The following is a 12,623-nucleotide window of genomic DNA, read 5'->3' as shown; positions in this document are numbered from 1 at the left end:
CATCTTTTTGAAGATAATAATTATAATTCCTCTAAAATTCTCTTCTGCTCCTTGATTGCCTGTGTCCTCTGAAACTCTTTTTCTCCGTATTTGCTGGTTTCCCTCAAATGCCTGATATCCTTGAGCGTCTACTCATATAAGAGTAAAGCATTATAATGTTCACCACACACCAGCTCATGGGGGTGGTATCTGTAGATTGCTGGGTCTTACCACCAGGTGAGCAGAAGGCCAGCTGGTCTTTTGTTGGACATCCCTAAATGTCAGTATCTAAGCTCATTTTCTCTGGACTTGCCAATCTTTTGCTTGGAAATGGTGTAAACGTGCGTGGTGGCATTTTGAGAAAAGAGAACTGTATCTCCTCATCTTTGAGAATGTAGACTTTCACTTAATTCTCTCATTTTCAGGGTGTACCTCACCCTAACTTTTCTTTTGCTGGTGTCCCCAAGTCAGGTTAGTGTCTCCAGCAAATATCCTGGTTTCCTGCATAGGTGAGGGGAAGAGTAGCCCTCTGACTACATGGAGAAGGGGTGGAGACTTGGGGACTCAGAGTTTTCAGCACCTCCTCACTCCACTTCACCCCATTTTTTGTTAATTAATTAATTAATTTATTTATTTTAAAAAAGATTTTATTATTTATTCATGAGAGACAGAGAGAGAGAGAGGCAGAGGGAGAAGCAGGCTCCCAAGGAGCAGGGAGCCTGATGCGGGACTCGATCCCAGGACCCTGGGATCATGACCTGAGCCGAAGGCAGACGCTTAACCATCTGAGCCACCCAGGCGCCCCCACCCCATTTTTTAAATTATCTGATGCCTCTGGTTCCTGAGCCTTGATAGATTCTGGGGAGATGTTTCTCACGTGTACCACTTCTTCTATCCCCTCACCTTGAAGGCACTTGGGTTAGATCTTCCTTTTCTCTGCTAAGCTATGAGCCATCCTCTCTCCATTTTCTGCCTTCATATATTATGGTTCCATAATATATGGGATGTGTATCCATTTCTTGTTCTCCTTGCTTTTGGGGGGTGATTTTGAAAGGAAGGAATATAAAAGTTTTTATCTGTCATCTTGAAACTTTGTTGGGTTTGGATCTTGCTAATAATAAGTAAATCCTGAAAGCCTATCAAATAGGAAGTAATTATCCAGAATACTGTGGAAATCAGTGCTATAATAAACAACAGAACTGCACTAAAATTTACAGAGGTTCTGCCTGTGAAAATGTTATTGATTAGAATGAGCTGATGAATTAGAATAGTAAGAATAGGGATAATGTTAAAGTAAGGTAATTAGACTAGAAATTTAATTAGAAGTTGAAAGCAAATGCTTCTAATAGACACAAGATCAGAATCCTGAGTCATTTTTAAGCTATCAGTTATCACCCATTATATAATATGATGGAATATATTTTACTATAATGTTCTATGCAGCCCGTCTCCTCCCCCCGCCTCCCTCGCCCCTTCTTGGGAATCCACATGTAGGTCTTAAACTATTTAGATCATGGATACTTTTGAGAATTTGATAAAAATCATGCTCCCTCTTCCCAGAAATTATTCTATAAGTTTATGGTGTTCAAAGACCATGGAGCCCACCTCTAGATCCTCAGAATAAAGAGTCCCTGAAGTCCAGCCCACTCACAGTCACAAACATATTTACCTCTCTCAACCGTGATACCTGAATTACTGAAGCAGTACCTGTCTCTTGACTGTGATTTAAAGCTGCCTGGTAAATGGTTTCTGAGAATCATCAGGCTTGAAAAGTGTCCAGCTGCCAGTAAGTGTCCGTTTGCCCCTCCCCTCCCACATCCATCTTCCTTCGTGCCCTCTCCATTCAGACCTCCACTTACCCACGTTGAGAAAAAGTCAACTGCCTGCTGAGGACAATATACTTTCAAAAGAGAACACAGTGGCCATGGAAAGTATATTTTAATGTATTTATCCCATGCCTGACTCTATTTTATTCTTTTATTTTCAAATATAATTATATCTTTTCTGTTCTTGACCCAATAATTATGGGTTTTATTGACCTTTACATTAATCTATTTTTTCACCTGTATTCCCTCACAGTCCATATAAAAAATGTAAAGCAGTGAATACAATATATATAAGCAAAGAGATAGTCAAGGCATATGGACCCAGTTCTCACATCACCCTTTCCAGAAAAGCCTGTGACTACCCTCTGAGCACGCTTCCAATGATCATCCTTTCTTGGGCTAAAACATATGTTGGGATAATCCTATTCCCAGCTACCAGAGCATATAATCACCGGAATCCAAAAAACCCAGACAATTAGATTGATTCACAGGGTACCCTAGGCTACCCAATAATTTCCTATCATCTGGTCAACATAAGATTTAAACCAGCTAGGATATACTACTATTTCTAAGCTGACCCCATGTAATAGTAGTGAATGGAGGAAATCATGGGCAGAGAAAAATGACTGTTGCTTTGTGGCTCTGTAGAATCCAAAAAGGTCTAAAAAACAAGAGCCATAATATCACAATATAGATGGTGCTATAGAGGCTTCGTTCATTTAACAAATGTTATTAAGTGCTTATTGTATATCAGGCAACTGATATTGTGGATAATGATTTCATATCTGAGAAAAGGCTTGGGATAATAGTAACAGTAGTTAACACTTCTATAGTGCTTGTGTATGCCAGGCACTGTTCTATATACTTCAAATCCATTAACTCATTTAATCCTTATAAGAACGCTCTAAGGGAGATGCTGTTCTTATCTTTCATTTTATAGATGAGGCTATTGAGGCACTAAAATGCACTGTTAGAATGTAACAGAGGTGGATTAGAACTCAGGCAACCTGGCTCCCAAGTGTGTTCTCATCCACTCTGCTATTCAGCCACTAAGGTGAGGGTGTGGGTACAGTTATGCAGCTTTTAAATACTCTTGTGATGATACAGTGTTAGATGACATGGCTTTAAAGAATCAGTTGATGTGTGCTTTATTCCACAAAGGAATATTCTTGAGTGGTGATAGGTTGATATTGCAGAACTACTGGACATCTTGCGCCTAAACATGAGCTCGGGTGCATCAAGACGTAACTGATCATAAAGAGTGATGTACAAATAGGTTTGGAGAGAAAAGAAAGATACAATGGTTTATATGTAACATCCCAACTTTACTCAATACATGCATAGAAAAAGACTGTCAGGACATCAAAATGTTACCAATAATGGGTTCACAGTTGACTTAAAAATTTTCCTTTGTGTCCAAAATTTCCATAAAAAACATTTATTCATTAGAATATATATGTGTGTGTGTGTGTGTGTGTGTGTGTCTGTCTAAATTCTGTTTTGTTTTAAGAGTAAGCCCATGTTTCATCAAACTCTCCTAGCTTGGAATAAAATAGTGACAACCTCACAGGTGTCCTTCACTCATTTATTCATCGAGCGAATATTCATTAAGCATTTGCTCCATGTTAGGCACGAGGGAAGCACTAACATCTTGAAAAGTGTCCATTCATTCATTGATTCATTGAGCATATATTTATGAAGCATTTACACTGTTCCAAGCACAAGGAAGAGAGCACGGAGGAAGACAGGAATGACCCTGGCCAGCCTGAGGCATGCTGTAAAGGTCCCCTTTCTAGTGAGAAACCATCACAACACTGGCTGTGCTTTGTAGGAAATGTTGGAAGAGGTCAGCCACCCCTGCTCTGTTTCTGGAGACGGTAGATTATGGACTGCAAGACCCTTGTCGTGTATTTGGCTCCAGCATGGGAAGCTGAGAGAGTGATGCCAGAAGTTCTGCCTTCACATTTGTTTTTGCACCTGGTGTCGGAGGTACTGAATGATGAGGGATGTCCTGAGTTCATCCTGTTGATTTCAAGATCTAGCACATGGCAGACAAAGAGGGAGGGAATCCAATGATGTACTAGGAATTCTTAATGGTTGCAGAAATTCCAGACTTAAGATTCTTGGCTCCCCGAATGTTCCTCCATGGATGCTGACAGCCAGGCACTAAAGCAGAGCCCTCAGTGGATTGGCTAAAGTTGAGGGAGAACACGATTAGTTTTTGTAGAGATTTCCTTCTCCCCTTCATCTTTCTCTCTTTCTGGATAAGAAGAGGTCACCATTCCAAGGGGTTTAGAAGAACATGATTTCTCAAGGAAGTGTCCCTCTAGAAGAATCTGCACACCACATCCCTAATCTGTGTCATGTCTCAACTGACCTATAGATGACTTCCAACTTCAAAGTGATGTGAGCTTGGGGCCAAAATGCAGCATTTAGACAAGAAGCGTTTAGTTTCTGGTTTTCTTAATTTCTGATGTGCAGAGTGTTGCAGATCACTGTCTGGGGCCTTTGTTTGATACGTTATTAAAATCAAGTTTACTTTAGCCAAAGAGCACTCTTTGAGGGTTTCATTGTAAATGCCACATACAAGATGCTCGTGTCTCTCTGTGAAACAGATCTGCGAACAAGAACCAAAGGTTCTATGAGAAGGGGGCCTTCAGTCACCCTCCCGATTGAGCACATAGCCCGGTGTGGGTGGATCAGAGTGGTGAACGTTGTTAAGTCACGCGTTTGGCCTCCAAGGGCGTGTATAGGGCAAGCCCAGCATGTTTCTCTTTGGGAATGTTTGTTGGCTTCAAGATGGAATGGCTACCTCTCAACATACAAATCCAGGGAGCAGGCTGTTGGGTATCAACCTTTTCAACTGCTACAAAGCAATGAGTTTAGGCAGAGGGCTTTCTCAAGCTTTAAGATGGAAGTAGATTTCAGTTGCTTACCAAGAGTGCTTATGAATAAATTTACACTACTTGATGCCATATCCTATCTTCTTTTTAAAACAGGGTGCTGTTTCTGCCAACCAGGGCTTATGGGATGAAAACACAATGGGGAGGAGAACAGGTATTCACAGCCACAATCCCCTACTGGGAAAAAAAACCCCTACTGCACAAACCAGAGCATCTAGATTTAATGGTCATACTCCTTTGGAATTTACAGTAATCTTTTTCTGCCAGTATTTGGGTGTCCTGAGCTGAAAAAGAGGCACTTTAGCCCTATTTTTGAGGTCCAGAGACCAGAACCTCTCCAGCTGTTAGGGGTCCACCATCTAGCACTATGTTTACATGTCCCCTTCACCAAAGCATGTAGTGTAACACAAACCAGTTGTAGTTTGTCTAATTATCCGTGGGACTAGGGGTAGTTTTGATCAAACTTGCTTCTCTTTCTCCTCGAGATGAATGCAGCCAAATACCGATTTAAATCTATAATGACCCTTCCCTTACCAACCCAAGAGTTGGGAAAATCTTACAGTCTACATTGAAATACTCTCTCCTACAACCGGAAGCCTCCAAAGGCACTTGTCATCAAAGAGTAAAACCTAAGTCATATTTTGGATATACCATGACTCTCAACCTCAAATAATGTTGCAACTGTTTGCCCATGTAAGTCTGAGAAAGGCCAGGGAGCAAAACTCAGTGGTCTGTTTGGTGTAATTGCATATGTTGAATGAATGTTTGATGCATGAAAAAAAAATTGGGTTGATTCTAATAAATTTTATAGAGTTATTTTTAAACCACTTCCAAGACTTAATTTTTAACCTACCTATTATCAAAATTTTAAAAAATTATTTATTTTGGAAAGTTAAAAGCATACAAAATTAGAACACTAATAATGAACCACCACATCTTCATTATCCAACTTCAACAACAGGATCCATGGTTTGCTGGTCCTGTTTCATCTATCTGTTCACATGCATTGCTTTGTTTGTTTGTGAGCTAGCATCTTTCAAAGCAAACCTCCAGCATCGGTCAGCACTCTTTATTTCATTCTCAGGACGTCAAATAAAAACTGGCCGAATTATCTCTGCTCTCATATTTTGATAAAATGTGTAAAAAGACATACAAACGGTAGAAGGAAAATTTCAGAGTGGATATCCTAATAAGACTTGGGAAAAACAAAGTTTGTACTTCAATTTAGATAATACAAGGACTACATATCTGTGTGCATGAGCACACACTGTATTTCAAAAAGAAACAATAAAAAGCATATTCGATTCTTAAGGACTTAGCTTTCAACACTAAAAATAGATGTGCTTTGTGATTTTTTTGAGGGCAGAGACTTTTTGTTCATGTTTAGAAAGGTAGTTTATATTTTGTGATAAATTACTAGTGAACTGAATATAATACAGCATGTGGTTTGTGAGCACAGAAAATGAGGCAGATCACTTGGTGAACATTAATTGTGCAGAGACAGACCTCTCCAAGTACGAGAAGCCAGGTTGATGAGTTTCAAGACTATGAGGGCTCTTCAAAGCTTACGCAAATTTTTATTTGCCATCGTTGAGCCAAAATTAAACACTGGACTCATGAAGAATTAAAACTTCTTAAAGCTCCCAGCTTGACACCTTGAAGTGCCCATTTCCAGCCCCATGGAAGTGCCATCACTAAGTTATAAACCAGGGAGAATGGAGGCGGTGATAAATTACCATGGCTTTGCTGCTGGGTCTCCCTGACCTGGAGGACTCGGCTGGTGTCATAAAACACAAAGCGACAGATTAAGCAGTTTACCAACACCGTAAAAATCTCAAGAATAAGTTCCCTTTAATCAAAAATCCTATATTGTAACAAGGCAGCCCGAGCCCTGAAAGCACATTCATTTCCTCACAAGCCTGTGTCCATGAGCAGGAGCTTATACGCACCCCAGAATACTGGACATGATTATGTTCATACACTTTTACAATTTACATGTCCTAAGAAAAATACCCAGCTCTGGCTGATGGTGCTGGAGAATTTATTTTCACTAGGAAGGGAATGACCCATAACTCATGAATGGCAGCGCTTAAAGTGAGTTATGGAGGTTACTCTCCTGTGTGAGGAAATGGATTGGATTATCCTTCTGCCCAATTGTATGTTTGGTTATTAGCACACCGGGTTCTTAATTATGTGTGGCTTTGCCTTTTTCCTTTTATAAAATAAATGTGGATAACGGGAATGTCAACTAGAAGCATGGAGTGCTTAATTGGGGCTCTCAGAGGTGGCCAGAGAGAAGAAAAATAGAAACCTTCTTAAATGATGAAAAGGCAGGACTCTTAAATGTAATTTAAGCACAGTAGTCAAATTGATTAGTGCCCAGTGCTGATATTCTGCAAATACACTGAAAATCACTCCTTTCCTAAATTGAAAATTTGCCATCTTTAAAGTTACACTGGAAGTCAAGACGTACCTACATGAAGATTAAAGAACTGGCTTTTCTAACATGCAGATTTTATCGCATTGTTATGATGACGCTGCCATTTATTTTCAAGTAAATATAGTAGTTACTACTTATATGAAAAGGAAATACAATGTGAAAATGATGTTTGATGATTATAAACATGATTATCGTTTGTTACTTTATTATAGTCAGTTACAGAACAAAACATGTAGATCTCTCTGGACCTCCCAATGTGACAATCTACAAAAAACCTTAGATTTCTGTTGAGATTAGGATTCTGGTTACTTAGTGAAAATATTAATTCAAAAATTTAATTGGTTCTAAAAAAATTTTTAATTGACTTTGTCCTTCTTGGGAGGCCAGGGGGGTGGGGGTGGTGGGAGGGAAGAGAGGGAGTGAGGGAGATTTCCAACTATGCTTCTCAGATCTCTTTCCAGAATAAATTTTCTGTCTCAAAAATCAAGGACTTCTCTGAAAACAGCAGACAGCAGACAGCACATTATCCTCAAGCTGGTGAATAGGATGGATTTTTCTCCCTAAACGTCCCTTCTGCTCTCTAGTTTGAATTATCAATAAAATGACTTGGCTTATCTCTGAAAATAACCTTGTTGACAACACAAATATGGACTTAAACACGCTACCTCCACATTTAAGATTTAAGAAGCCCCCGTAAATGTCAGGGGGGTCAATGTGTTTGCTGTGATACTTGGTTATTACTAGTGTTTAACTGCAATCCCCCACCAGCGCCATGCCGCCTGCACCACCATAAATTTTAATGTGATCATGTGCTCTTCTCTTTTCATATCCAGTGACTTCTGCAGGATCATAATATGCTATATGAACCCTAGCTGAACCTTAGTGTGATATGAAGAAAAAACAAGATTTCTAGCAGTGATAGTTGTTCATCGTTTTATAGTTTTTTAAAAAACTGGACACTAGGCAACATGAATAATATTACCCTCAACTAAATCCACTCATTCAAATGCATCTCTTTTGAAAGAGCCCTACAGGATGCTGGGCATGGCCCAAAGTGCTAATGAGTACATTTATGGGATAGTAAAGAACACTGACTCTTAAGGAAACCTTTTTTTATCCCCCCTGGAGGATCTGTCAGAACTCATACATCATTTATAAAACCGAAAAATGTCTCCGTAACCTTGGCACCACCTCATACCTTTTATTCCACAGAATACAAACAAAAGCACAGTCGTTTTCCCTATCTGGTCTGCATTGTGAATAGGAGAGATGTGTTTCTCATTGTTCATTATGTATGTGCTTAATGGAATATTTATTCTACAAGCTTCCATAAATAAAGAGAATTTGTATAATTATTCTTGATCTGCAGGTTTTTATTCCTTGTTTTAGCCCCAAATAGTAACCGTGCTGTATTTATCCAAGGAATTCAAAATATTTGGTAAATTCTAACTACCTAAATATCTCTTTAGAAGCAAGGAATACTACTGAAGCTTTCATTTCTAAATTGGGAATTTCAGGCCAGAGGCGTAGAATAAATTAGTAAGTCATTAGCAGGGTTCCCAGTGAACTAAATATCCACCGTTTTATATCAAATTGCTTATTCTTCAAAGCAGTTCATTCTTTTTCCCCCATAAAGGAACAAAACCGATTTGTTACCTAGACATGAGGTTGAATACTTTTGCAAAACATAATTCTGAGTCAATAAGTTTATTTTCCATGTTCAAAATGATTTTAGGGTTAAAGGTTTGGAGGCTGGTGTGTAGATTTACTACTTGCTTGTCCTGTTGTACACGGTGTCATAGTTTGCTCAGCAGTGACACACAACTATGCATCTTCCCACTCTCAGAGACAATGGGCTTAGAAAAATACATGCACAGATACAAGGTCACATGGAGAATGTTCTAGTATTCCTGCTAACAGCTCTGTGGGCAAGGCAGTCATAATACAGTCTAACCTGATAGGAGGGGCTTTTTTGGACACACTTGCTTTGGTGGTGCCTCTTTTAAGAAAAGAGTGTGGGAGTGTGTGCCTCATTATCTCCTGTCCTAGAAGAAAAGAAGTACTTCCAGGGAAGGTTGGGAAGGTTTTTTTTTCCCCCTTTCTTGGCAACTGGCTGGGAAACTTTGCCTTGGAGCGCCATCTAGAGGAAAACTCAGCATATGTGCGCCATGCTTTCTTGGCTTTGTGACTCAGGCCTAACGAATCCAGTGTCGGTTGGTGTATGGTAATTTTTTTTTTTTAAGAGAAAATTCTGTTTCTAACTCAATACATGGAAATAGAATATGAGATAACTAGAATGGAAATATAATCACTAATGAGAACAGAACAGTGAAAGCCCCTACTAGTTTTCAGGAGTGTCTGAAGCTTTAATACCCATTCTGGGAAGTGAGTAGGTTATCATTTTGCCATAAGCTGAGGTTGTATTCCAGAAATTAGAACTGATGAGTAAATTAAATTCATTTTTTCTTCACTGATCAAGTAATTTTTTTCACCTCTGTAATTATTTTCTTAGTTAAAAAATTCTCGTTAACCAGGTTGCCCATGGTCAAGTTGAAGAGACTGCTTGTGTTAGGTACAAAAGTTGATAATTTCAACCTATTGTAACCCTTAGTCAAGTTCAGCAAAATCTAATAGGCAGGAAATGATATCTTTTCCAGATGTGGCTTCTCAATTCAGTCTGAGGGAGAAAAAAATAACATTCACCAGTGTATTTTTTTCAAAGCCAGGGTGGGAACTTTAACAGAGAATTCTCCCCTTTTTGAGCTAGCATTAATACAAAAACAAAACCCAAACCTTCTCACACAGGGCTACTCTTCAAGGTTGCTGAGCAGACTTGCAAAAATAACTATACCCTTGAAATATTCTGGCAGTATGAATACCCCTGTTGTAATAACAGAGCTTGAGAGTTCTGCTTTCTTTCAGTTCCTGAAAAGGATCAAGTTTGTACTTTGGAAACATATACTGAAGAAAACTGGGTATGTATTTCCTTTTACTCCTAAGTGTCCTCCCTGACCCCACTGCTCTTGCTAACTTACCCCACCCCAACTATTTTAAGGCTTGTCATAGAAGTCTGTTTCTGTCTTTTACATCTCTAACTCATAATAGCAAGGCCATTCCTTTTTTTCCCTTCGTCGAATAAGGCTCCCGCTGACTTATTTTTGGCAAATCACCATAAATCCATAGGTTCTCCAAAATAACAGGATAACAATTTCTTTATTGAATGTCTTCTGTGAGTCCGACACATAAACTCTGCACACAGAAAATGATTCCTTGTCTACTGAGATCTGATATGGAAAAGCAAGATGAAAGTGCGTTTTTTTCTGTTGTTTTTTTGGTGTGTGTGTGTTTAAGCAACATTGGCACTTGAGCAATTAAGGCTAATAGTTCAAAGCATCTTCCTCCCTCATTTGCCTGGCCGACTGCTTTCATGGGGTATGTTACAGAAGGACAGGGTCAGTCCAGTTTTTCCAGGCCAATCTGCTTGCTCCTTAAGCAGCTAAGGATCCAAAACAGATGTCCTCCAGCGTAAAGTGAAGACATTTTGGTCCCATCTTCTCATGCTATATGCACATTGGCGTTCAAGTTAACCTAACACACATTTGTTGAAAACCTACCAAGTGTATGAGGGCATGCAAAGTGTTGGCGAGGTCCTCAGCAAAAAAATGCCCTCATTGGGCAAGCAAATGAATGTTGTTGAAAGAATAAGAAATGATCTCTTTGGCCTCAAGCTGCTGACTCTATAGCAAAATGAGGGACCTGTGACTTAAGATACACAGCAGAAAGAAAGATACATTGTACTAGACACAGTGCAGAGATAGAAGTAATTATTGATGCTTGGGGAGATAGGGGAAGACTCTGGAAAAAACTGGCATAGATCAGTGTCTTCAAGGATGAGTAAAATTTTAATAGGCAGAGAACGGGACAGATCATTTCATAAGGAAGGAGCAGAACAGTATTTGCTCATTTGGCCAAAGAAAAATGTATATCATTTGGAGTTCCCTATTTTGGGTTTAAATTTCAGTGTGGGTACAAAGATGTAAGGTACTTAGATTTATGTTATAATAATTAAAACTTGTATTCTTTTCTATTTTATATGGTAAATATGTTTATACATATAAATATATGTACATATATCTACATACATATGTGTATATGTATAAAATCAAGAGGCCAGAGAAGCCAATATATTTAAGCCAGAAAATATTTTACTTGATTACAGTTTAACAGTGTAAGTGGAAATAAGGCCAAAACAAGCCTTATTTCTTGCCAGTAAATGGAGACAAATAGAAGATTTGGTTTCAATTTTTGCCACAAACATTTGCTTTTAGTTTAGATTCCAAGGCTTACCTCTGGCCAGTGGCTCTAACCATCTCCAAAAACCAGACTACCACCTTCCCTGGGTGACAGCCCCTAGAACAGAGATTTTAAGCCTTGTGTGCCCCTAAGCCCTAACAGCATTTGTTCCTACTTCTTTCTTCCCTTGCCTCCCGGGGCATCTCACAGATAAGCGTTTTTTCAGGATTTCCATGTTCCTGTGGGTAATGTTCACGTGCCCTGACTGTGGCTTTTCACCAACCGAGAGAGTCTTATCCAGGGATCCCTTATGTTTTGTTACTCAAGCCCCTGTCCTCTGCAAGAAGATTGCTTTGAAAATCCAAGCATTTCTTTTGTAAAAAGAACCAGTTTCCCAAGATAAAACACTGAAAAGAGGCTCAAGCAATCATGCCAAGACTACACCTGCTTCAAGGTGTCAGCGATTTTACTGCCTTAAAGTCCAGAAATTGTTGTGAAATATATACTCCCATAACCAGGGCAGGTAAGTTCCAGTGTAAAATAAATCATGTGGCAATTTGTCAGAGAAATGGAAATGCGAAGAAGAAGGCCTCTAGGCCCCTACAAATGACAGATGACCTTCCGCTGCTACCGAACACACTCACTGTGAGCATCGCAAACATCAGCTGGCACACGTTGAAGGCGTGTCTCCAGTTGTGGTACAGAACCATTCGATAATTTTTCCTCACTGTCAACAGCCACCTACACAGTGTCTGAAAGGGGAAGGGAAAGGTTGTATCAGGCGGTTGGATGTGTCTCCAGTGGGCTACTATCAAAACGATGCCTTATGTCTGAGTCATCGTCACCACCCACGCCTTTCCACAAACCTCCCAGGGCTCTCACGGTAATCCCAGGAGGTGTGCAGGCTGAGTAGTATCATCCTCAGGTGGCATTTGGGCAAGCTGGCTACCGTGTTGTCCTAGGCAGATCGCCTTGTCAGAACATCTTACCTCATAGTCAATTTTAAATTTCTGTACCATCCCCAGCTCCATGAACATCCGGAGAGCAGCTGTGATCATGGCGTCAACATCAAGAGAGAAGTCATCAAAATGTATGTCATCGATGGCAAGTTCTGACACCAGAGGGACGTTGGCTGCCTACAAAACAGAAGACAGAAGTCAAGCCAAGTTCACCAGCTTTTCC

The 12,623-nt window shown here is 39.7% G+C and overlaps 1 protein-coding gene across 1 annotated transcript in view; it reads right to left on the bottom strand.

The window, feature by feature from the left end:
• PDE11A (phosphodiesterase 11A) overlaps positions 1-12,623 on the bottom strand; it is a 388,181-nt gene that overhangs the window by 76,845 nt on the left and 298,713 nt on the right. The window contains exons 11-12 of the mRNA XM_035007663.1: positions 12,431-12,577; positions 12,086-12,193 (exon numbers count right to left, since the gene is read on the bottom strand). Coding sequence (XP_034863554.1) covers positions 12,086-12,193; positions 12,431-12,577 — 255 coding nt within the window. The remainder of the gene's footprint in view (positions 1-12,085; positions 12,194-12,430; positions 12,578-12,623) is intronic.

This window comes from Mirounga leonina, unplaced genomic scaffold (genome assembly GCF_011800145.1).
Source record: "Mirounga leonina isolate KUSES-001 unplaced genomic scaffold, KU_Mleo_1.0 Mir_151, whole genome shotgun sequence".
Lineage (NCBI taxonomy): Eukaryota > Metazoa > Chordata > Mammalia > Carnivora > Phocidae > Mirounga > Mirounga leonina.
Note: the sequence above shows the minus strand (reverse complement) of the source record. Positions and strands in the feature narration are given on the sequence as shown.